Source organism: Chamaea fasciata, unplaced genomic scaffold (genome assembly GCF_029207755.1).
Source record: "Chamaea fasciata isolate MVZ Bird 193981 ecotype frontalis unplaced genomic scaffold, bChaFas1.0.hap1 SCAF_1, whole genome shotgun sequence".
Taxonomy (NCBI): Eukaryota; Metazoa; Chordata; class Aves; order Passeriformes; family Sylviidae; genus Chamaea; species Chamaea fasciata.
Genome location: NW_027094086.1, coordinates 78802082 through 78829451, shown reverse-complemented (window position 1 = coordinate 78829451; position 27370 = coordinate 78802082). Strand labels below are relative to the sequence as shown.

General features: G+C 33.2%; 1 protein-coding gene and 1 long non-coding RNA gene across 4 annotated transcripts in view; one reads left to right on the top strand and one right to left on the bottom strand.

The window, feature by feature from the left end:
* The window catches only part of LOC136291446 (uncharacterized), a 415408-nt gene that overhangs the window by 254424 nt on the left and 133614 nt on the right, over positions 1–27370 (bottom strand). The gene's annotated exons all lie outside the window — the stretch shown is intronic.
* Positions 1–27370, top strand: part of CDH10 (cadherin 10) — a 94913-nt gene that overhangs the window by 55731 nt on the left and 11812 nt on the right. For all 3 annotated transcript variants that reach the window (XM_066186508.1, XM_066186493.1, XM_066186501.1), the window contains exons 3-8: positions 4586–4880; positions 14997–15116; positions 15731–15898; positions 21062–21249; positions 24122–24375; positions 25937–26073. In XM_066186508.1, the coding sequence (XP_066042605.1) occupies positions 4586–4880; positions 14997–15116; positions 15731–15898; positions 21062–21249; positions 24122–24375; positions 25937–26073 (1162 nt within the window). The remainder of the gene's footprint in view (positions 1–4585; positions 4881–14996; positions 15117–15730; positions 15899–21061; positions 21250–24121; positions 24376–25936; positions 26074–27370) is intronic.

The window sequence follows — 27370 nt, the reverse complement described above, 5'->3', positions numbered from 1 at the left end:
AGTAAGTTTTCTAACTAGAGGGAAGTTTCTTAATACAGTCGTATCTGGTATCTAGTCATTTGAATACCTATCACTGGAAAATCATAGAGGGACTTCTGAATCTGAAATAGAAATAGGTGTGGCAATCTTAAAGTCTTTATGTGGCATTGTCATGAATAATTTTGAATTCCAGAAGTAGCTTGTATGATAAAATAGATCTGAATAGCTCTATCTTCTCTCTGTTTTTCACAGTAGTGTCTTGTCACTTTTTGGTGAAAATAGGATTAACACTTTGTGTACTATTAGAAAAAAAAATCCACCCACTTTACACCCATTTTGGGAGATTTCAGAATTGAGTGGATTTCATGAGGGAAGGTAGGGAGAAATCCCAAAATCCTGAGTGGATAGGTTTGATTTGAATCGTTGGATGTTAATTAACATGGAATTTCTTTGTTGTAATTTTCAAAACAGAATTATTGTATTGTTCAACTAAAGTCTTCTGAAAATATTTTTACGAAGGTCTTTTACAAGTATAAAATTTTTTGAGCTGAATTTGATTGGGGCATATTTGTATGAACTTATTTTATTTATGGTTGCATTTACCCTAAGGAAGGATGTAATATGTTAATTAACCCTGAGGTTTTTCCCACAATTGAAGAAAAAGTAAATCTTTCTCTTAAGACCTGTTTTTGTCTTTGTCTTGGATTGGTAATTCAGCTTCATTTTTAAGTATTCACATAACACTCCATTTTGACACCCTCTGTAATATTATCTTCTGTTTAACAGGATCTTACTTTTTTATCTATATGAAATCCTTCTGGATTCAAAAGTTTTTTCAACCAGTTTAGATAGAAGATATGCAAAAATGTCTTTCATGGTAATTGCAATTACTGTATGATGAAACTGGGCTATATAAAATAATATCAACTGACATTCAGATTTCCTATAAAGTGAGAAAAAATATGCATAAAATACATATACCAGTGCAGCTGAAAAGGGAAATATTTCTGTGGAAGAACAGCAAGCAATTCAGTGAAACTGGAGTTTGCAAAATATCAGTGATAGATATGAAAACAAAACCACATCTTCACAGCTGATCATTTTGTGCAATGAAATTGCTAAATGAAACAGATGTCTTTCTGTTTCTCATCTTGGCTGACATGAATCACAGATGCCCATTAGCTAAAATAACTATAGGAAACACTTTATACTAAAAGTAGCAGAGAAATATTTCACAGAACAGAATTTTTTTGGTACTTGACTAAAATGAAAAAAACTCCACAGCACTGATTGACAAACTGCTCATGCATTTCAGAGTTGAGTAATGATTCACCATAAAGAGCTCTGAAGAACCTTGGGCAGTCTTTAGCCACCTTGATTCCTCTAGTAACATCTGGATTGAATTAAGAGCTAAAAAAATAAAATGAAAGGTATTGTCTTTTGTTGTTTATATGTACTACACATTTTTACCCCTTGAAATAGGTCTGGAAGACTTGCTAATTTTGTCTATAAATTTCTGTATCCTGATCACCCAAAAAGACCTGAAAGGTTATTCTGAATTTGAAGTTTTTCTACAATAACATTGGACTCTTATGTATATACATATAATTTAAGTTGGATTATCAAACCAAAGGCATTATTAATATTTTTTAGAGAACATAATGTTATAGCTTAAAGTGTTCTTCTAACTATGTAGATTGGTATTCCTTTTAAGCATGTTACTGTGAAGTGCAACTCAGCTCCTTAGAAGTCTTTATGTGGATGTCTCAGAGTCTTATATTCAGCTCCCTTTCCAGACTTTTGGCTAATATATGTGTGGGGGGAAAACAAACAAACAAACAAACAAGCAAACAAACAAATGAAACAAAAAAACCCCAAGGAAGTAGAAAGTTTGAATTTGGCAGAGGGAGTGGGTTAACAATTTTGTGGGCATAAAACCCGTTTTCAAATCACCTCACTGAGATTTACACATAGCTAGAGGAGAGGCAATGGAAAATCACCAACAATGAGAGTACCATATATCATTGTCAAATAACTATGTTAAAAGATCTTTACATGCTAAGTTGTATCTAAATATAGTTGTTCAAAAGCCTCATATTTTTTAGTGCAGGGGTTTTCTTAATTTTCTGATTTACTTCTCTTCACCACACTGTTCAAGCTTCTAGTGCCAAGCAATATTTTAAGGCACTAGAAAATAATTATTGGGATTGCTAAATTATTTTAAAAGTTCCTGGCATGGTTTTGATAAATACCATTCTTCAAAACAATTTCCATGCATCATTTGTATGTCACATTTGGCCAGACACTCTTGCTGGGAACTATTTGCATGGAGTTATGCTGTTCTGGAAATAATGTATTAGGATGGATTTTGCCAGGCTACTTACTGCTTTCTGAGTCAAAGAACAGACACTGAAGCACTGATATATTACTGTCAACTTTTGTGAGAATTAATAATGCCAGACCTGGCTTTGGAAAGCATCTGTGAAAAGTGCAATTGTACTCATTTAAAGATCCCTCTCAAATAGGACTTATTTTATATTTCTGTCACAGGTGTGAGGAAGAGCAGCCTCTTAGGCTCTTCATCATGCTGGTGTGAAAATATTTCAGAGTGGTCATGGACCAGCAGTGAGTTTCTAGGACCAAAATATTTTTGAAGTGAAATTATATTCTAGGAAGATATGGAGAAGAAAACACTCAAGAACTATTTGCACTATATGACATTTTAAAATGAAACTCAGCTTGGAAGATACTGTTGAGTTTCTTAAAAAAAAGGGTGAAAGGGTTAATTGTAGGCATGAAAGGTCACACTTTTTGTGGCCCATCAAGGGAGGAGCATGAGGGATTAAAGTTCACTTTAAAAATTCATTCCTCAAAAGAGGTGTGAGAATGAATTGAAACCTTCAGGTTGAAGTCATCAAGAGAAACAGAAGGAAAAGAAAAAAAAACCCACTTTTATTTGCAGAGGGTTTTTTCTTAACATCTACCTTCCTACTCCTTATGTTTAGTGGAGTTTCCTATTTTTTTTTTTTAATTTATTGTAGAATGAAAAGAAACAGTAAGAAAATACTTTGCAAAGCAAACATACGTGTGTGTAGTGTAAGCAAAGTTTAATAGCTGAAATACCTGTATGTAGAAAACCATAGTTCAGAACATGATAGTATTCAAATTTCTACCATGAAGGTTTTGATCCAAGATGTCTGGTGAGTTCTGTCTGTTCCATATTTATCAAGTGTGTGGAAAACGTTCAGTGTTTGAAAATTTTTTACAGCATAGAAATTTACTGTTTGACTTTGGCTTATCCCACCAGTCCAATCTGTATGTTAGGTTTCAGCACAAAAGACAAGGGAATACACATTCAAAACCGTAAAAATTAAATGTTTTTGCTACTTATTATTACTTATTTTTACTAATACTTAAAACAGATGCTACAGAAGACAATAAGAGGGCATCATAGATGAAAATGAGAAATATTTTCATGGCTGCATAGCAAGAAGGATATTTATTCTATGCTAAACATTATGCTATAGCATTTTTCATTATTTGAAATGTAAGCTTAAATAAACAAAAGCTCTTCACATGACTCAGTATAATTTTACTACAGATCTAATCAATGCTGTTATTACATGCACAAATAACTATTTTTAGAAAGAAAAAAATGCACTAGTTCTTAAACCAGAATATTCTGGTATTTATTGGGTGTGATTTAAAAAGAAATAAATTTCCACTTCATTTTTGCAATAAGAGCTTCTACTTTATTTGATCCTTCTGCTGAACTCAAAAGTAACTGTGCAAAAAAGAATATCTTTCATGGTGAAAATAAATTTGAGTGCATGCTTCTTTCAGTTAATTATGGAATCATTGAGATTGGAAGGACCTTTCCAACAAGGTGTTGAGACAAATTATGCTAAATGTATTCAAAAAATCAAATGAGCTATCATCCATGTTACTGTGCTAAACAACAAAACATAATTGAATAATTTTGCATATAAAGGCAGTCAGGACTGGAAGTTATATATGAAATTAAGGTTTATACAACTTAAATAATGGGTGTTTAATCAATACCTTATATGCTTAATAAATTTGGGGTTTTCCTTTAGTCTAGTTACATTAGTCGATGGAGTGCAAGTGATATTGACTTAAAATGAAATGTTCCCCAATTTGGGAGAAATATTAATAATATGAAATTAATTTTTTAAAAGAATATTATTTCGTTAAACCAGTGGTTCTGTTTCCCTTAATTGTCTTGTATTTAGCCATGTTCTTTATCTGCTTAGTGAATTTACAACTAGCACAGCAGTTGTGAATTTTTAATAGGATCTCTTCAAGGAAAGAAAAGGTCAATATTAACATAAAAATCTTCTTTAAGAATGTGGTGCAGAGGTTTCTTAGCAGAGAACAGGTGTTGCTGCAAACCTTCTAGAACACTCAAGTTCAAGATCTTGGAGCTAAGTTAGGAAACTGGCTGTCAGTCAGTGGTGAATAAAAGTTACTTTCTTGATGGTATCAGCCACATCTGTTGTGTATAGAATAACTTATAATAATGATATTTTAAAATCTCCATTGTTTTCATTCCTTCTAAACAAAATACTGTCTTCTTCCATTTCAGCTTCATTCTGACCAGGATAAGGGAGATGGATCTCTCAAATACATTTTGTCAGGAGATGGGGCTGGTACTCTTTTTATAATTGATGAGAAAACAGGAGATATTCATGCAACTCGGAGAATTGATAGGGAAGAGAAAGCCTTTTACACCCTGCGTGCCCAAGCTATCAATAGAAGAACTCTGAGACCAGTGGAACCTGAATCTGAGTTTGTCATCAAGATTCATGACATCAATGACAATGAACCAACATTTCCTGAAGAAATTTACACTGCCAGTGTTCCTGAAATGTCAGTAGTAGGTGAGTTCTCCATACTGAGGCACAAATGCCTTTTCTTTATTACTTGAAAAATTGTTTCCCCATCTTTTGAGAAACCAGTCGTGCAGAATTCTACCTGATGAGTTAAGTATTTTTCATTTTGACATTATTGTTCAAATATTGAAATGACATTCAGAACCAGATTTTTATGTTCTGAGATCTATTTCTGCTTGAAATATCCAAATTATTGGCTTTACAATTCTTTGGAATATAGATATTATAGATAGTAGGTAATGGTGAATCATCCTTCTCCTTAGTAACTGTTAGAATAAGATGACTAAATTAGCCTGTTGATAGCTCAATATTTTTTTTTCTTTCATTTTCACTGGAAGTTCCCAGTGGGGATAAGCTCTGAATGGAGATTTCTCTCCACTCTCTGTGGGTGAGGAGAATTATATATTGACTCATGTACTGTTGATACACTGTCTGAAGGTAGACACCCTCCTAATTTTCTTTTCTTTCACTTTTTTACTGTATAGACAAATCCTCTTATGATTTCACGTCCTCCCTTAACTCCATCCATGAATGACACCTTCATGAGTACTAAACAGCTGTTTGAGTAAATCATTCTTCTTTTTGCAATGTATTTTCAGTTCCTATCTTAACTACAAAGTTGTGGCCTGGATCATGGCAGCTGGTGAATTTTATAAACCATAACATTTTGAAATATGAGCTATTCTTGATATTAGTGCATACAATTTATTAGGAATAATTTTGAAAAACTTAAAAATATATAAAGTTTCCTTTAAAACATAATATTAATTTATTCATTGTATAACTGTAGCTACTGTAATATTAAATTCTAAAAATTCGGATAACAAACAATAAGTTCAATATAATTTTTGGCTATTATTACTCTTTTAATCACTTCCACTGCCTGAACAGGTCAAACAGGTGTTTTAGATTACTAAATTGGCCTGTTGAAATGAAAAGTTTTTAAGATGTTTTATATGTACAGATATTGATGCTTTAGTACTTACTTTCCTGGGCCTTGGAAAATGCTAAAAGAGGAAAAAATACATAATTTCTGAAAGAGAACGGCCTCAGAAAATCTGTGCAGCCATGTATGGAAGCATAATACAAATACTTCTTTATTCTTAATATTTCATTCTGCTTTCCGTTTTTGATTGAATCTGTTTTTAAAATTCCAGCATTCAGCAAGTGGTTTTTATTATTAAGGAAAATAAATGTAAAAAAGAAAGATAAAGAAATATGACAGATTAATGTGTAGGCCTGTACTGAAATCTCATCAAATCAGCCCACATAAAGAGGAGAACTGAAAAGCCTTCCACCTTTACTGTTACAAAATCTAACAAAATGTAATACCAATATATTAATGTACTGGTCAGTTTTCTAAATTACCATAAACATATACAGCTTTAGGCAGAGAATTGTGTAAGTGCATGCTGAAAGTACATTGCTGCATTTTCTAGAGAGGCATATGGCAAGATTACATTAGAGTTGAAAAAGTATGTTTTAAAGTTTCCACTTTATTTCTCATGTTCTTTTTATAAATTTCAAAATACATTGTTTAAAACATGTATGGAAAGATATAAGAAAAATCTCAGTGTTTTCATTAAATATTATGCTATTATATATTATTAAGTTATAAGCTATCGGTTGTTCATTTCATCAGTCTCATTTCCATAAATAACATATTTTTCTTTATGTGTTCTCAAACAATCACAGCATTATTTCAGTGCTTTTAAAGTATGCAGATTTCAGGGTTCCAGTGTATCTCTACAGCTGTACATAGACATAAAATGTTGAAACTGCAAAATGTCAGCATTAAAAGGACAAAAAAATCAGACAAGATTATAAGAAAAATATTTAGAGAACAATAATTTATAGAAAAACAAAGAGCAACAAAAACCCTACTTGGGTGTACTTAGTGTGTTAACCTTGTGTCTTGCATAAATAGCTGTGCTGAAACAAATGAACTTTATTTTGTCAATATAATAATTAAGAGAATAATAACTCAGTTCAAATCTATCATGTTCCTGGGTTTTATAAATGCAGCCATTCACCTGCTAGAGTGATTACCTGATAGGTAGCATTTTCTTTTAGCTTTATAACTTTCAGCTTTATGGGTGATCCCTAGAGGTATATATTCATATGTGGTCCATGAGAGAATGATATGATTTTTTAAAGTATTCATCAAAGTTGACTCGTTTCTTCATAACACTAATTTAATTCTCCAGCTTTAAAAAAAAATCTACTTAGTAATCTGAAAACTAAAGGCTGAATGAAGAAGGGGAGAATATTCCAAAAGAATAAGCTGCGTAAAACTTTTGAGAAAAATAGAATTAATCAGAAATTGTGAAGTCATATGTTAAAATTCTTCACATTCTGGTACAGTAATAATATAACATTATTATTACAAAATATTTTTAAATCCATATTTTTTTCTGACACCATACAATTCAAGCATTTTTAGTACAGCAACTTACATGATAAATTTATGAACAAAGAATAATTAGAATTTTTATGACAATTTCACTTTACCATTCATAGAAAAATAGGAAAAAATTCCTACATTTTTTTCTATTTTTTACTCTCTGAATTATTTTGATTTTTTTAAGTTATAATATTTTAAGTAGCCCATTACTTACCCAGTACTGTTGGCCATGGGCTAAGAAATTGTCAGGCTTGATGTAAGGAATGCAGATAGAAATTGCAGTCTTGGATGCAACTGAACTGTTCCGTTGAATATCCCCCAGAGTACTCACTTCTGTGAGAATGTAGAAACTGTTAATCTTTCTATAAATGTCTACACACATTAAGAGGCGTTTATGATATAAATATTTTCTCAGTGACAGTTATCAGAGAGGGAAATTGCAAAGCTAAATTACTATAGCCCTTACCTGAGTAGCAATGAGTTATATGGTTCTATAAAAAGTATGGTACTATCAGAACTGTAATATTTTCACTGTCTAATCCAGCATAGTCAACATGGTATGGCACTGTGCTATATATTGGGAGTCTGAGAAGGAGAGATATTGCTGGAACCACAACCTGCCTTTCCTGGGTCAGGCCTGCCAAGCAGACAGAACACCATGCGGAGGATTCCCTGTCCTCACTCTGTTCCACTTCATTGAATGTGGTGACTTAAGGGATACAGGGGAGTGGTGACAAGTTCCTGTCCAGTCCTGCAGGTGCATCTGTTCCATGACTAGCTCCTGTCACAGGTACCCTTGCATAACAGTCAGGGGAGGTGCTGATCTCCCCTCTCTGCTGATTTGCAATAGGACACAAGAAAAAGGAATGAAACTGTGTCCAAGGGAAACTCAGATTAGACATAAGAAAAGGTTCTTCATTGAGAGATTGGTCAGTCACTGGAACAGGCTCCCCAAGAAAGTATCAGAATGTCTTGAATGCTTCTCTTAATCATATGGTTTAGCTTTAGGTAGTCCTATGAGAAGCAGGAAGTTAGACTTGAGGACCCTTATGGGTCCTTTCCAACTCAGTATATGATATGATTCCATTATAGAATTATCCACTAAAAATAACACAAATATTTTTATAGAATGACTTGCACTCCTGCTACTATTAGTACATCCAAGTTCAATAGTTTATTATCAATCAGGTGTGAAGGCTGGACCACTAGACAGACACATAAACATATCCAAACAGTGCTTTTTTAAGATATCAGTTTATTCAAACCAAGTGCATAGAGAAAGATCCTTCAAATATAAAAGTAGGATTGGTGACTGGCAATAGTAAAATGAGGTGAAAAGCAAAATAAAATATATGCCACTGTTACTATCAAAGGTGAAAGGGGACCTTGTGCAGATAGATGATGCAGAGATCAGATGTCATGCCTCCTATGGGAAGACACAACACTTGAACAATTCTCTTTGTTCATTGTTTCTAATTCCTGTGGAGGTTGTCATCATATTTTATATGCATTTTCACCACACAAGTGATGTTTTATAGATAATAAATATTTGTTCTTTTTTTTCTTTATTATACTTCAAATCCATATCCGTCTTCAATATGACTAGTAACTTACAACTTGTACGTGTGCCTTGTACTTATGCTGTGACTGTGTTCTCAAAACCTCGTCCATCACCTGGTGACTGCATTCTCTGTCCTAGTACTGAATATCAGTGTTTCAAATGGGCTTAATCTTATCTCTGCTTTATTAAGAAGTGTCAAAAAGACCCAAAAAGTCAACTATTTTGCAGTTTTGCCACCGTGTTGTCTATTTCTACACATCTGTACTGCAGTCACAATGGTGAGGTGCGTCCATAAGAACCTTGTATGCACTTATCTGGATACCAGAAAGAAAACAAACATGCTATCACATCATACAAAGAAAAGAATGAAATGCTCAAGTGCCAAAAACTTGAAGTGATTGAAATCTGAGCACCCTTGGAGCACAGGGTTTGCTCCATCCTGAAGTACCCTGTACTAGAAGGAATGATAAAGGTGAACAGGAAGTCAGAAAAACACTACTTAGTCTTTATCTACTCTGTATTTCTCCATCCATAAGGTATCAAATCATGATGTAGCCATGCACCAGTCTCTTTCAGAGCACAAACAGCAGTTTTGATTTCTTCGTCCGGCTGCGGTACTAGCCAGATGGGCACCTGAGAATATGGCTGTTTCTATTATCAAATAGAGTGTCTTGACAAAGGCCCACAAATTCTTTGTTGTTTGTTCATCTTTCTTCTGTTGCTCATTAAACATAGAAAAGGCAGACATAAATGGGCCAACTTCAGGATCTTGCAGCTGGGTTGATATCCTAGAAGACAACCTTATTCTCCTGAAGTCTTTGTACTGATTACTGGATATTTCATCCTTTTTCAGTTGTTCCTTTCCTTACTTTCAGAGTTTATGACCCAGAGTATTCTTATGGTTTTGACGACAGTCTTCTGCTCTGTCCATCATATTTTTTACCTATCTCTTTCTGCTCATTTGGAGATTTCTTTTCAGAACTGCAGTCTATTTTCCTCTAGATGGATTTTCTTGTGGGTTTTGCCTATTAGTGTATTTTAGAAAAGTTTTCAGAACTTTATATTTAGACATCTTTTTATAAATTTATATATATTCACAGCCTATATATCCTCTAATGATTCCTTATCCTTATTAAAAGTTATAGTAACTTAAAAGTTACAATACTTATCCTTAAGTTACAAACTTGTCCTTAGAAGTTATTGGAACTTTTCTGCTTCTAAATTAGGGATATCAATATATGCTTCAGAAGATGTAACCTCCTTCTGGGTTTACATGTGATGTACAGGGTGCCCTGTTGGCCTGTTGTCTGTACCTCTTGCTGTATGGGATTTCTTCTCTTTAGACAGCAGTTGGAGCTGCCTAATTTTCTACCTTGTCTTCTTATATACTCCCTCATTAGTGCTGTTCACCAGTTCCCAATGCTCAATCCTCTCTGCCATGGAATTCATCTTACACCACGTCCTTCTGGTTTCCTACTAACAAAGATATTTAAAAATCTTTTTCTCATATAAAGTTCTCTCAACCAAACCCTTTTGCATTTTCTGTCTTAGGACATTACTAATACCCAAATTATGCTTTTTAATTTTTTTTTTACCAAGTTTGATTTCACTCTGCACACAAGTCCTGCCATAAGGAGATGGAACAAACAAACAAACAAACAAAATCCCCCAAAAAAACCCCAAAAAACCCAGCCCCGCCCCAAGATAAAATATGATTTTTTCCTTAAAAAGGACATCTTAAAAGAATTGAAATTATCCACTCCTACGCTTGTTTACAACTTACTGGTTTTTTTTTTTTTTTAAGTTACAGGCCTACATGTAGTCAAAAATATTTCCTACACTGAGTTCTCTGAACATGCAGCCCTTCTCAGTTCTTTTCTGTATTCTGCAGCTTGAAATAGATTATTTCAGAGGAAAACGTGTCATTATTTCTGGGGAAAATAGGTGTCATTATTTCCTGTCTTTTCCACTAGAAGGAGCTGAAAATTTCTGTTAATTTGGCTTTTTATTTGTATGGATAATTTACTATGGAGGGTACTTGCTCTAGTAAATAAATATCACATTATTATCACATATTAAATATCACATGATTCAGCTGTGAGTAAAGAAAGCAAAATCTAAGTTTAGAATCCAGCTCTACAGTGGATATTTTGTGGATTCCTTTTCCTAGATAATTATTTCCAGTGATTTTTATCTAATATGTAAGCATCATAAACAAATTGTGAGGCCAAAGTCATCATTACTTGTGTTTGAAGATGCTTGCAGAAAACATCAGCAAGGGCCAAATATATTAATTACTCTTATAGGCCTAGACACTAGGGAGAGTCAAAAACTATAATTAAAGTTCTGTTAAAATAGGCCTTCTGAGAGCTATAATAATCTGACAAATGATTGTTTGTTTCTGGGCCAGGTTTACCATTGTTGAATTCTAGTTCATGGTATAGTAAAATAGGAAATTATGCAAGCAGAACATAACAGAATTCACTGGTGTGTTATTAATAACATAGATGGTGCCATATTCATAGATTCATAGAACAATTTGTGTTGGAAGGGTCCTAAAGATCTTCCAGTTGCAACCCCCTGCCATGGCAGGGATGCTGCCCACTGACCACATTTCTCAGAACATCATCCAACCAGGCCTTGAACACTGCCAAGGATGGGACATCTAAAGCTTCTCTGGGAAATCTGTTCCAGTGCCTCACCACCCTCACAGTAAAGGATTTCTTCTTTATTTCTAATCTAAACCTGGTCTCTTTCAGTTTGTCCTATCACTACATGCCTTTGTAAAATGTCCGTCTCCATCTCTCCAGTATGTTATCACTCTCTCCTTTATGCAACTTTTTAAAGTTCAGCTTAGGTTTCAAATTCTGAAGGTCAAAGACCAACTTCATCAGAAGCATCATCTGACTATGTAAAAGACAGAGAAAGACCAAGACCAAGTGATGATCACTAAGTGATTTCTATACTGTAGTTTTTAAGCCCTGGCACTACTGATCATCTTCAATGCCTTTGGATTTCTGGTCCAGGTTTCAAACTAGAACAAACCATGCATTTGTTTTATTAAGCATCAGATCAGTGGTCTTCAGTGTACTGGAGAAAAGCAAAACCAGATGGTGGTTTGACAGCTGATGTGCACAATGTAACTGATACAATGATAACACTACTCCTGTTCACTTCTTCACATGGCTTCTGTCAGGTTTATAATAGGTATTGCTGATCCCCCTGCGGAGAGCACATCTCTCTTCCTCTTATGGCAAGGGCCGAGACCAAAGGGAAGTTCTGCATCCTGAATGGCACTTGGAAGTGTAGTAGTGCCCTTGCGCTTCTCCTGCCAGGTACCTGACCCATAAAAGCCAAAGAGCTGAGGTAACATTAAAAAGTAAAGTTCATCTTTGCTGCATTTGGGTAATGGAGTGTACATTATCCTGATCATAACCCGCCAATTGCACTGTGTGATAGTGATGAAATTAAGGAACGCATGTCTCTTCCCACAGACTTTAAAGGGAATAGGTGCAAACCTACAGTTTACAGAAACTTCTGATAGATTTTTGGGGGTGTATATATGCAGCCATGTTGATTCCAGCTGGAGAGATGCATAGATGATATAATTTGCTCTGTTTCATGTGCATGTGCACTGAAATAGTATTAATTATATCTATTCATTATGACACTCAATTAAGACAGCAATAACCGTTAGACACATATTATTATATTTAAAACAGAATTGCTTTAATGTATTTTGGCGCTATTAAACATGTTTTTCAGTTTCCTTCCAAATTATTCTTCAAAGTTGACTCTTCATATATTTTTAAACTAAAATGAAATAAAAGTCTCATACTTTTATGTCTCATGCTCTTACGTCTCATACTCATCAACCTATTAGAATATATTTCATTTCACAAAGGAAGGAAATGTGAAAACTAGAAAAAAGAAATTATTCAGTTACATGTAGTTACTTTCACGAATTTGCAAGGTAGAACATTCTGATTAATACATCATGCTGTTGTGACAAATGTCTTGATTATGCCTGCTCTCTGTTTTATGGATATGAAATGAAGGAGTTATAAACTTTACTTGTACAATTCCATGTTGGTCAGTTTACTCGATTTTTTGGGGCTTTTTTGCAGGTCTTCAGTTGCTGAACATGATTTGTCTTGTCCTTCTTTTACACAACTGCTATTTCAGATAAAAAGTTCTTTAGTAACATGTACACATTCTAGCACTGCAGTTTCTCTGTATTAGGATGGTCCAAAAGAGCATTTCAGAAACAAGACAGCACTCTTCAGAACTTAAATATATTAAACAGAAAGGACTATTCACCTTTTAACTGAATAGTTATATAGACATGTATCTACACATGGAGTTCAGTGTGGCTGAAGATGAGACATTTGTGAATCATAAAGAGACAAAGCTTTTAGAAAAGACCAGTCATACCACATTCTAATTTTTTTTAAAAAAAGTTCAGATTTTCAGATTCAGCAATATTCTAGATGGTAACTAAAGCAATCTTCAATACAATAGAAAGTTATTTTATCTAATTCCTTTGTACTTGTGTAGCAATTTTTATCTTTTAAAATTTTTTTTTTGTTTCAGTCTCTTCTCTGTTAGAATTCTATTTTCTCTGTTAAAACTCTATTTCATTATGGAATAATATAACCAGAAATATGCTGTTTTGCCTTCTTTATGAGATGCCAGTACTTTTAGGGACTCAATGAAACAAGTATTTCTATTCTCTAGCAGTTGAAAGCTGAACATTTCTGAGACCTCATCTCTGTTTCAACATGCTCATTCCCTTGATATTGGTGCTGTGATTGAAGAATTTACTTGTAAAAAGCAGATTTGTTGTCATGGCATGAAATCCCAAATAAATGGAGAAATAGCATTTTATTTTTATCTGTTTTTCTATGTATGTTAGGATAAATACGTAGTGTAGACAGACAATTCAAGGGAGTAAATAGTTGTGCCAAGGGTCTTGGATTTACAGGTGCCTTTTTCATATTTGGCAGTATTTGATGGGAAAAAGAATTTTGAAAGAGTTGGGATAAAAGGAGAAACAAGTTTTAAAATCTTCTGATCTTCAGATTAGCCCATGGTTAGCTAGTCATGTGCATATGATAATTGGGTGGGGGGTTTTTTGTTTGTTTTTGTTTGTTTGTTTGTTTGTTTTTCCCCCAATTCTTTCCTATATACTTAAAATAGTATCTGCACTTTATGGATGCACGGTAAGGGGGATCCTTGTTCATGCTTAATTTCTGTGGTGGAAGAGCTGAACAGGTTGTAAAAAAGTATTTTGATTGAAGAAAAACAGTCAGAGGTAATAGCAAGCATTTAATGTCTTTAATGACTGGTATATTCTGCTAAAATTTAGAGAAGGTCATTAAGGTTAGGAAATTTTCTATAATCTAAAATTCTGCAGATTTCAAAGCTTGTATGACAGTGTTTCTTCTGGTAGTATCTATCTACATTAACACTGAGAAAGCAAGGAGAACTGATGACTTGTTTTTCACATGTTTCAATGACCTGTTTAATAATCCTTTTTCTATCATGTTCCTGCATGTGTAATTTCATATCATCCTGTTATCATTAAACAAAATAAAAGGAAAAAAGAAAAAGAAAAAGGAAAAGGAAAAGAAAAAGAAAAAGAAAAAGAAAAAGAAAAAGAAAAAGAAAAAGAAAAAGAAAAAGAAAAAGAAAAAGAAAAAGAAAAAGAAAAAGAAAAAGAAAAAGAAAAAGAAAAAGAAAAAAAACCCCACCCCAAACCCATTATAGGCAATGGAAAGCGGGTATTTATTGCTATAAAAACAAATGTCTTCTGCAATTCACAAAGAGAATGTGAATACATGAACTTATTGTTGCTGGGTAAGGATAAGAATTCATCTCAGACATAGCTATTGTTTACATTTTCTATTTAAATCTTAATCACACTTGTGGGATTAGGGAAGCTTATTTTCAATTTCTGTAAAAAGAAACACGAAATAAGGAAGAATGTACCTAATGTTGACTGTAAAGTCACAAATATATTTGAAAAATCCAGTTGAAATCAACTGAAATTTTCTTTGGTGTCTGTTGGAATGGAAATTGATGCTCTGAGATCTCCACATAGTGTCATCTGCAACTAAGTTGGCTTTGGATGTTTCAGGTACTTCTGTGGTCCAAGTTACAGCTACTGATGCCGATGACCCTTCATACGGAAACAGTGCCAGAATAATTTACAGCATACTTCAAGGGCAGCCATATTTCTCTGTGGAACCAGAAACAGGTCATGAAAATTTTCATTATTTTAATTTACCATAAACTTAAAACTTTTTCTTTCATTTAAAAGATCTTAGATCACCTAAAATTTTAATTAAAACCCAACTGAAATGCAAGAGCATTTCTTGTTTTTTTTCTCATAATTTGTAATATCTATAATACGTATAAAAACTCAAGACATCTGAACTTATGAAGTATAAGTAATTTTAAAGGGATACAATTTATAGCTTAAGATTTAAATAACATTTCTAATAAAGGCAAGAATTAAGTTTTTTTCTTAGAAAATACTGTCTTTTTTTTCCTAATTATTCTACTTGGATTAATGAAAGGTGTTCTTTCTCCTAAACCTTGTGCATAAATATCTTGAATCATTTTTAGCATGAAACTGGAAAGGAACCTGTGATGTAGAACAAGTATTCAACCAACACATAGCCTGTACTAAAGACTACTCTAATTATAAGACTATAATAAAAGTTATGGACAGAAATTTGTGCTTTGAAAGATGGAATGAATATTTTAGAGATTTATTTCAAGAGTAAAATATATTAAAAAAAAAAAGATGCAGCAAATTGTTGCACAAAAGCAACAAATACATTTTTAGCAATTTTGTTTTTCATTTAGGCATCATCAGAACTGCATTGCCGAACATGAACAGAGAAAACAGGGAGCAGTACCAAGTGGTGATCCAGGCAAAGGACATGGGAGGCCAGATGGGTGGATTATCAGGAACCACGACCGTGAACATCACACTGACTGATGTCAACGACAATCCACCTCGCTTCCCCCAGAGTAAGCTGCATTTAATAGTTGACTTGTGCTGTAAGAGTTAAGCAATCACCATCTGGTTTAATTTAGAGTAAATCTAGATTATGGGGCACACATAAACAAAAGGCTTATGTGCTGATTATCATTATTATTATTATTAAAGCAGTATATTAAATGTTACAGCTTTTTTTTGTTGTTGTTAGAAAACAGTTACATGATCAAATATAACTGCAGTAAACCTGGAATTCCTCCCAGTAATGTGGGGGCAATAGTAGGTGGGCTCATAAGAGCATTAGAGCAATGTTTTTGCTTTCCTTACCTATTGGTTAAATCCTTCATGCGCTCCCACTGGAGAATGAAACATGTTGTAATTCTAGATACGCAGAAATGTTTAAATTGAAGTATCTGCTTAAATATTTAATCATGAAGAATGTGGAAAAAAAATTACTCAAAGGCAATCAGACAGATTTGTACTTTTTCAGCTATAGAGCTACAAAACAACACAGAAATTTTTCCAAATTAAAGTAAATTACATTTAACTTTTTTAAGGTTTTTTACAGCTTTAGTGAAGGTTTTTATAATTTTTTTTTTTTTTTTGCCCTTTGATAATACAGCTGTCAAGGCTCTGTATCCTCAAACCAAAATGTAAATATGTTCTTAGTCTCTCTCTAATATGGAAATATTAAACTATGTAACATTGAACTTGTAACAGTTAAGGATTTTAAATACATTTGAAGCCTTTTGCATAAATTGAAGTTGCAACATTTTCAGGATGATTTAGATTTACTTAATACGTAGAGGATTTAGAGTATCCTCACCACACATTTTAGACACTCTGCATAATTCTACTCAATCCAGTAGTTACTGATGCACTCTTCTTGATCAAAATAACAGAATCAGCTTCAAATTATGCTCTTTATGGCACAAATGGAGTACATAATTATGTTCAATTTAATATTGCAGTTAAAATATATCTGTTTAGCTAAAATGTTTATCAGCGTGTCATTTCATATACACATTTGAAATTAAAAAAGTCATGCACCATTGAGTAAGTAGAATTTTTACATTTCCACAAAAGGTCATATTCTGAACAGAATTTATTGTTTAATTTATCATTTTATTTTTTCATTTTTCCACAAATATTTTGTTTATTATTTTTGTTTGTTTCTATTTGTATACAGAAGATTATAGTATTTCGATTGCTGTGTAGGAGAGGAATGCTGTATTACTCCTCTCTGGACACACTGAAGAAGACTGTTTAAAGAGCTGTCATGTTCAAAGCCTTACAGAAAAGAAAGGAAAAAAAAAGAAAAACAAACAACAACAACAACAAAAAAACTAGTTAAAGTTAAGACAGCATAGAAGCTTCAAAAGTGCATATTTATACTTTTCTTTTTCTCTTTTTTCTTGTTTCTTAAGCAGTGTGTTAAATTAGAAGTTAGAATGATGTATGCAACTTTCTTGACCATTTTAACATGATTTATCTGGAAGTCCAACAAAATACTTGAGAAAGAAAAGGATTTGATGTAGCATCTCTGCATTTTTCTTTAATGTCAGTTTAAATCAGATGTGTCATTTTCTTTAAAGAAACCTAATTTTACTCTCATTGTTGTTGTTTGATTTTTTCTCTACTTTCTCACTGCCAATTTCTATGTTAGATATAAATGCATGTTTCATTGAAGATGAAAACTAAAGCATTTATAAAGATGACACATTTTACTTGATTCATGAAAGTAAAAATAGCTATTGACTGTTAAAAAAATTGCATTTAATCTCAAAATGGAAATAGACATCATAATGATTCATTATTTTAACAGAGTTCAATGAGACTTCCGAATTGAAACTGATTATGTTAAATTATTTTTATTCTATTCCATTAATAAAAAAATGCAGCTGTATTAGGTTATTGAAACAATAATATTCATACCAGATTTATAAAATACCAGGCTAAGTATTAGAATGCTCATTATGTTTCCACAGGATTCCTCATATTACAGCTATATGTTTCAATAAAATGTTTAATATCAGCTTAAATATCTCCCCCAAGAAACTCATATTAAAATTGTGGAAAATTTTACATAATGTATTGTAAAATATTTTCTAAAAAAAAATTTTATATATATATATATATATATATATATATATAAAAGAACCCCTAATTCTTTTGTTGTTTATATTATGAAGCAAGGATTCTACAGAATATTTTTCTCTTCTTAGAAATATATTATAACCTTCACCAATAACAGTGGTGATGACCCTTTTTCAAGGTGATGCAGAAAGTCTTCAAATACCTCAGATAATGGATCTCTGTTTTAACTGTAATACTTCCAAGTGTTCTCAGAAGTAAGAAGATAGTGTTGATCAGTGATAAATGGAAAATGTGGTTTATTGACCTAGGAGCCTGAGTCTGAATGAACTTCAGTGCACCTGAATTACGGCAGCCCATGTCTCCTGTGAGACTGTAGCCTGTAGTACTTTATAATATTTACCTTTACATTATAAGCCCATACAAGAGTCAAGGGGAAGAAGGGTAAATGCAAAAATAAGACTGGTTTTTCATTCTTTAGGACTGACTGAAGTATGTGCAATCCCAAATGCGTAGACATCAATCCTCGAGCTGATTTCTGCTTTCCTTAGTATGTGGAAAAGTACTCCTTTCCTTGATCCTCCCATTTAATTTCCTGACAGACAAATGAAAGGACATCCTTCACAGGAGTAAATGCAAAGAGTAAACTACTTTCCTTGAGAAGTGGGAAATAAGATTGACAGCAGAGTTTTGCAAGGATGATTCTACTTTGGTGTACTTTGTAGTCTGATACAGTGTCTAAAGCTGCACTACATCCCATACTTGGTCAATGCATTACATGTCTTCAGTGACAAAAATAATAGAATGAAGTGTCTCATACTATGGTGGAGATTTCTAGAAATGGATAGGTTAGATTAAAAAATATCTTTTAGATGGTAAGTTCCTGGTTATTTTCCCTCTCTATTTTCACTACCTTATTAGCAATTCATGATGTGAGCTCTTACCACTTTGTAGACTAAATTATTGAGTTGGGTATTGCACTGGGAGTCAAAGTAGTGTCCACAAGGCATAGCTTAGGGATGTAATTTTAAGCGCTGAAGATAAAAAATGTGGGGAGTAGTTGATACCTCACAAAAATATTTATAGCATAGAAATATTAATTGGGGATAAAAAACCCCCCAGTTTTTCACCATGGTCTCCTATAGTACTGCTTAAGTAGTAACTGGGGCTAATTTTTCTTTTGCTTTTTTTTTAACCATTAGGTTACAGAGAGATTCTCTACTAGTGAAGGATACAGGTTTAGATATTAGAGAAGGGTAATGAAAATGTTAGAGAAAATGCAGGATAAAGCACTCAATTGAACGTCAAAATGTGATTGATCAAAAGTAAACACATATAAATAGAATGTGGGGTGTACATGGCCATAAAGAATTCATTCTGCTGCTATATACAACTTTCATAATAAAATACGCTGAAGTAAAATTATATTAAGAAATTAAATTTAAATATTTAAATATTTCTCATTCAACATTTAATTGCAAACTAAATGTGAATGCATTTATTTTTTATTTTTTGTGGTTTGATTTTTTTGGTGGTTTTTTTGTTTGTTTGTTTGTTTTGGTTTTTTTTTTTAAGTTTGCCAAACAGGAACATAATAACATAATAGAATCAAAAAAAGTAAGTCTGTAGAAGCAGAAAAAAAAAAATCTCAAATGACCCAGAAAATAATAGGAAATTTTTGTAGTGAGTGTCACTCTGTAGCTGGCTTTTAATACACCAATAATCCTCAAATGACTCATGCTTTCTTGAGATATGATAAAATCACGTTGCCAGTGACCTTACCATACAGCCTTGCCAATCTCTCCCCATGATTCTTCTTGATTGCACAAAACTCAAACTCCCTTAATGGACATTCCTGTAGAACTTATTTGTGCCACTGTATGTATGTGTTGCTTTATGTGCAGCCTGTTCAACTTTTTACTGTTGTGGTTGCTGCCCTTTACCATTTCTACTTTTGTGTTATTTCAAACATACTTCTAACTCCTTTAATTTAGGTAGTCTCTAAGTAGAACAGAAAATCCTGGAAAACATAACTAAAGTCATAGAAGGAAATGTTTACCAAGATAAATTTGATGAATTCACTTTCATCTTTGGAATGACAGCTGTAGATGCATTTATTTTAAAATATTTTTCTGAAAATTCTTCATAGAGCATTATGTCCCCCACATGCTTTTCTAGCGTATGTTCCACCAGATGGGATCAAATATCTCCACCCTTATTTACAATTTTCACACTACAGCTAGGTCAAAAAGTGCTGAAATAAATGGTAAGATACTTATTTCAATTTACTGCAGCATGTCTGAATGATGACAGTTTTATTCCTATATATTTTATCAGCTATATGACACTACCATAATGGGATATAACTGAGATAAGAAAAGTAGTACAAACCAAGAATTGCAATATTCATAAGCCTATTTAAGCGTGAATTAACTGCTTTAACAAGTATAAGCACAATTACACTTGTTAAATACACTTTAACAAGTATAGACACAATTTGTGCTCATAGATTTTTAAAACACCTCCCTCTGTATTAATATGTTACTCAAATTTATTTAATATAATATCTTACTATCTAATTTTGAAAGCTGAAACATTAGTCTGTTGCATAGAATTGGACATCAAAATCAAGGAATTCAATTCTTGTTATTGCTTCCATGATAAAACACATCTCAAAGATTGCCCTTAGATATTAAGGGGTAAAAAAGAAGAGTGAAACCTGGCAAGAACATAAAGCACTCTTTCCAGATGATATTTCAGGAATGAAAGAAAAATGAGGACAAGAAAATTACAAGGAAAAGAAAGACAAGAAGAGAGCAGATATAGCTGACTCTTCTCTGAGATAGAATAAAGGTCTCTCTCAACCTTATTTTTCTACTTATGTTTTTTCTACAGTTCTGTTTTCAGTCTTCTATACAAAGCTTTTCTCTGGAGAGTTCTCTGCCTTGTATTTTGTCCATCGTCTCGGTATTTAATGGCAAGTTGTTTAGAATGAAAAGTACACAAAATTATGTTACCAGCTATTGTGTCACACAGTGTTACTTCATGCATGTTGCTTCATGCTTGTGGGGTCCCTGAATGGATCTTTGTCTCTTTGACAGGTACCATCCATCTCCGCATTCCTGAGTCCTCCCCAGTTGGGACAGCCATTGGCAGCGTTAAAGCCACAGATGCAGACACTGGAAAAAATGCAGAAGTAGAGTACAGGATTGTAGATGGCGATGGAACCGATATATTTGATATCGTGACGCAGAAGGACACACAGGAAGGCATAATCACTGTGCGAAAGGTGTCTATTAACAGCATTCACTGAATGATTCTGATGTCAATGTTATGACACAAATGTTCATTGCTTACATCGTGTGGTAACACATGCTAACTGCTTAACATTTGCAAGTATCCCCCATCAGTGTGACTCATTTCCTTTTGAGATGAACTGGAAATAAAAGGTGGTGACCATATCTGAGATGCAGCATAGGTTTTAAGCATTGTTGCCAGCAAAGTATGAAAAAGTGGACCAGCCCCAATGTGTTAGCACTAATTTTTCCTGTGATTTCAAATGCAGACTTCTTAGGTGTTTCTGTTACCTGTTTTCTCCAGCAAGCAATCAGCAGCTCAGTCACTAATAAGAGACACAGATTTTCCTTCCCTGTGAGATTCTCATCTGCTTGGGTGAGATGAGATCTGTATGCGAGAAGATAGACATGAGATGAAAGCAATATGGTTTTGTTCCTGTTCCCAATGTATGAGAGGGCTGCCACATGAGCAATGTGTATGTAATGAAGGTGTTCTTGTTCCAGAGCTAGCTTAGTTCTGCCCTCTGTCTTGCATTGTCAGAGCACTTTCAGATGCTTGTCTTCTAAGTCTAAGATCTCCCAAGCAGAAATGTCACTCTCCTAGTCCTCAAAAATTTCCTTTCCAGGAGTCCCTTGGTCCTTGTCTTTGGGACTTTGAGATGAACTCTAAAGAGTTCAGGCACCATTTTTAACATAAAGCGCTGTTTATATTAGCTTTCCAAAAAAATATCCTTAAGCATAGAATAATGAAATAAACAATGATATAAAAGATACCTCCACATCTCTTGATAATGGGAACCAAGGAAGAGAGAAGCTGTACAAAGATTGTTCCTTTTTAATTTCTGTTTCATTGTGTTCATAGTCAGTGTAGTTGTTTATCTGGGAAAAAATAAAGAAAAAAAAAATTTATGGAGGTCTTATATTTTTCTTTGTCTTAGTTTGTGAAGGCTTCTCTTGAAATATTTTTTTCTTGCTTCCTTCAGATTTTCACACAGACTATTATATTAAATCAATAGTGTCTTGAAAAAAAACTCTAGTAGCTGAATCATGCATAAGAAATTTACTTAATTATAATACAGCAGTTCCAAAAATGTCAATAAATACAAATGAATAAGATCTTCTGGTTTTGTCATTAACAGTCTGACAGAATTTGCATTTTTCAGGATGCTTTCTCAGTCATGAATAAGTAGTTTATTCAATACCACAGACAACAGCACTAACAAGCAAGGAAGGAGATGAGAATGCTAAGTTCATTGATTCATTAAAATAGTCTCTTTTCTATTATTATTTATCCATTTTGATTGTAATTTCTGTTTTCAGTGGTGAATAACTACAAATAGCTTGTGTTCCTTTACAAAGCCTCTAAGTTATTAAGTCTGAATGTATTATGTGCTGTAAAAGAACATTCTCTATACAAATTTTTCTATACAGTTTCTCGCAGACAAAATAATTGATTTTCCACAGTTTCACATATTTGGGCAAGTGTTTTGTTCATTACTGTTAATGTGCTGGAATGCCTGTACAATCCACAGGGTTCATATCCATGTTTTGCACTGTGGATGGACAAGATGTCCAAATTGGATGTGAATGTTACAGTAGCAAGTTTACATATTCATGGTGCACATTCTGCCACATTAAGTCAATTAGAATAAAACAGGACAATCATGTCTTCTTTGCTTTTAGGATTGAAGCCAGCGTCCCTTAACAGCTGAATGTTACACTTTACAGACACAGTAGTAGCCTCAGGTCTAGGTTAAATATTTGCATTCCTCAATTGTGTTCATAGATACTATCCCATCTGCTCTGACTACTTTTTTAAAACAAGTCTGGGGCAGTGGGAAAACTCATTCTTTCACTGGACTGCATCTTTCTGCTTTTGAATAGTGTATTTAAATATCTAACCTGTCACTTTGGCATCTTTAGTGAACATAAATTAGTATTTAAAAACAGCTAGGCAGAAAAAAATAAGTCATCAACCACCCATTTTGGTGAATGAAAACCACCAGTTCTATATCTCTCTGAGAATCTGTGGGAGTTAATAAAGTCTTCTTTGTGTCAAAAAGGTAGATTTTCAACTTGCTCATTTCCTTAGAATCATTAATTAGCTAACACTTTTCATCTATGACAGCAAGAAAAATTTGAGGGAATAGAATTCTTTTTAATCCAAAATGATTTCTAATTATAGCTGTGAACTGTTCCTCCTTCTATTTTAAAAAGGAACTGCTGAGGAAAATGTCAAATATATTAAAAAAAAAAAAAAAAGAGAGACACCTCTGATGTTGGATACATTAAATTAAATGAAAAGGAACACTATTAAACCCTAATGTTTCTCTAGATATAGAGACACTTTCCTCAAAAGATACCTAAAACATTCCTGATATTTAAGGCCAGCTATATAGACTTGACAGTAAGAATACTCTGGTCATTTTGATTATCCAGGAGTTTACAGAATTTCCTATGAAATATTAGTGTTGAATACCTTGTTCTGGAATGTTTGCATTTCCAGTCAGTATCTCAAGCATTTTAAATGGTTATATGATTGTTTCAAATCCATATTCTTGTGTAACAGCTGCAAAATTCCCTGAATAATTGGTTAATTTGCACTGAAAATCTTTTTATCATTCATGCTGAGGCAATTCAATTAATATTTAGGAAAAGATACTTCCTCTAAAAACAATAGTAATCTGTTATTAGACAAAGTGACTCCTGTGGTGGAGAAATCATTAATTTATGTTGGTGTTCCCACAATGCGGGACAGGATCTGATAAGGCTTTAGCCCTCTTCAGTTTTTGTTCTGTACATAGGTCAAGATCTGCCAATATGTAAATCTAATTTAATAAAATTTATGATAATTTTCATTTTTAGCCACTGGACTATGAGACAAGACGACTTTATACTTTGAAAGTAGAAGCTGAAAATACCCATGTGGATCCCCGTTTCCATTACCTTGGGCCTTTCAAAGATACAACCATTGTGAAAATCACTGTAGAAGATGTAGATGAACCTCCTGTTTTCAGCAGGTCGTCTTACCTTTTTGAGGTGCATGAAGATATTGAGTTGGGGACAATAATAGGAACGGTAATGGCACGGGATCCTGATTCTGCCTCAAGTCCAATAAGGTAATACTTCAGTGTCTGTAAACATTTTTTTTTTTCTAAAGAAGTTAAGATAAATAGTAATGCAACATTAATTTCATATAGAGGTGGGGGTTTCTTTATTACTTATTAGTGTCCCAGAGACAGACAAAATTAAAAATGGTGCTATCTGTAAACTTAAAAACATGTCAGGCAACAGCAATTTACTTGCACACAAGAGGCACACAAAATATTTTCCAGTGCCTCAATTCATAGAAAATTTGATTTCAAGTAGGTCCATCAGGATTACTTCTTGCTTCACACTGTGAAAAGCTTTTAGAGTGCTGATGAAACAAGTTCTAGTTTTCAATAAAACTAACATCACGTATGAAGTAAAATGAAATGCTTATCATATAGGTTAAGTAGTCTCAAATATAATTTCTCTAGAAAATTGCAGGGTTTTTTTTATTCTAGGTCAGAAATATTAGAGTTAGCTTGGAGTAAAAAACCCACATTTGAGTAAGTCTTTATTGCACCATCAGAAGTTTTCATTGGCTGTTCTAATTTCCTTTTTTTTTTTTAATATTAATTTTGGTGTTGACTTATTTATTGGGGCTTTATTTTTTTCTTTTTCATATTTACTGCAATTGTGTGTGATGGAGCGAGCAAACAACAGCTACCAAAACTGTTTCAATATTATTTTCATCAAAAGCCAATATTTTATTTTGCTCAGTTTAGTTAAGTACTGTAAGTGAAACCAGATACACTTGATGAACAGTTTAGATCACTCATAAATTTTCACAGAAATATAAGCATTTGTTTCTACTGTACTACACAAGTGTACTATATAACTTTTTAAAAAATTTGTCCCAATTCTGACACATATTCTGATAATCATTGTATTTGGCAAAATCCTACATTTAATTCCACATGATAGGTTCAATTCTAATTTGAAGGCAATGTGAAATATTAAAAAAAAAAATGGAGGAAAGAGAAAATTTCTGATACTATTTTGACACCACCATATCATGTTGGTGGACATCTTGCCTGCCAGAAGTATAGTACCTATAGAAATATAGAAGGTCCTTTAACATCTGTGCATGCAAGTGAGAGTTCTGCATGTGGAGTTATTTTTCTACAGGTTTCTTTTTGTTATCTCGATCTCTAGTGAATTAATACATACTAAATAGTAGAAGCTGAGCTTATAGCAATACTTTTGAACAGCTTGTAAATTAGCTGCCAGTCTCAGTCTGAAGAAACAGTATATCAAAGACCATTTTCCTTTCATGATTAAATTCATTCTTTAATTAATATATTGAAATTCTGATTTTTTAAAAAAATAATTTTCCTATATTCTTGTAAACGCTTCAGTTATCAAATATTACACAGTTGTATCACATTTTCAAAATTAAAATTTTAATTCCTTATTCTACGGAGCTAACCTTCAGAATTTTCAGAACCATTTATAGAAACTAAATAAATGCCTTTTCAAAACCAACCTTTGTAATGCAGAACATACATAATACCTGTACTGACTTGTGAAATATATGTTTTCTTTGACTTTCTATAATTTTGACAATGTTTTATATTTTGTTATCATATTTAGGTTTTCTCTGGATCGTCACACTGACCTTGACAGGATATTTAACATTCATTCTGGAAACGGCTCCATCTATACCTCTAAGCCACTTGACCGTGAGATATCCCAATGGCACAATCTTAGTGTCATAGCAGCTGAGATTAGTAAGCTAATTTGGTTTTTATTTTTTCTTTCAGTTTTCATTAGCCTGTAAAGTTACAGCTGCAACTTCATGATCATTTTCCCCCTGCCCCTTTCTACTAGGTGTTCTGAAAAAGTGAATCATGGGGTAGCTAACATCAGCTGTCTTCTCATTGCTCTTTTCCTCATCTTCTTCCATCACTGACCTTTAATGTCCAAGTTACTTCTGAAATGTTAGCCAATTAAATATTAAGACAGGAATAATTTTTTTTTCCTTTTCTTGGAGGAGAATAACACAATTTTTCTGTTAGAATAGCCAAGTTTAGTGTAGTAATCTATTTTTTTTTGTCTCTATTCTTTTCTTCATTTCCTTAGAAATACTTCCATTATCTCTCCCTATGGTAACTACACCTACAGCTCTTAGAATCAATATATCTTAAAAGTACAATTCAGTTTGATACCAAAGCTGTAGCTTTCCTTGGGCCATTTAAAATATCTCTCTGTGTATATTTTCATGTTAAGAGTATAAAGAGAAGAGCAGATATCTTCCTAAACCCATTACATTATTGAGAATAGCTTTAATCAATGGACAGAAAATTTTCTAAGGGACAAAGATCTGATATTTGAAATCAGAAACTAAGAATCACTTCATCTCAAAGTCTCTAATTATTTTAGGGCTAATTCTGTATCAGTAAAAAAAAAAAAAAAAGAAAAAAAGGAAAAAAGTACTGATCATCAGTGAAACATAGCTGGAACGAGCTACACTGCAGAGGACTAAATGAAATATTGTGTCCTTCCAATTAAACATTCTGTGTTAAAAAAAAAAAAAAAACAAAAAAAAAAAACCAAACAACAACAACAACACCCAAAACCAAAACCAACCAACCAACCAAACAAAAAAAAACAAACAAAAAACCCCCAAGAACCTGAAGAACCTGTAGGTTGTTTTTTCAAAAACCCTTTTTTCTTGTGATGTTTTGTCCTGAGTTTGCAACCAGAGTGCTGTCCAATGTTGTACAAATTATTTTCAGATTTATAAACTGATGAAACTTAGCATCCTTGTATGACTAGGTCTTTGTGCTAAACTTACCTCCTTGTCAGGAAACTTAGAGCAAATTTACATTGTGGACATATCTGGAGTAATAGCATTCTCCACAGAGATACGATAATTTTGGAGAAGGAAGTGAACAGGGAGATTTAGATCTTTAAATATTTTAAGATGTTACCTATGAAGCATGACAGAATGTGAAAGCAGTGTTAGAACTGATTTGGAAAGTTAGTACAAACATACAGAAGGCTATGAAAAACTGTGTCCTAAAC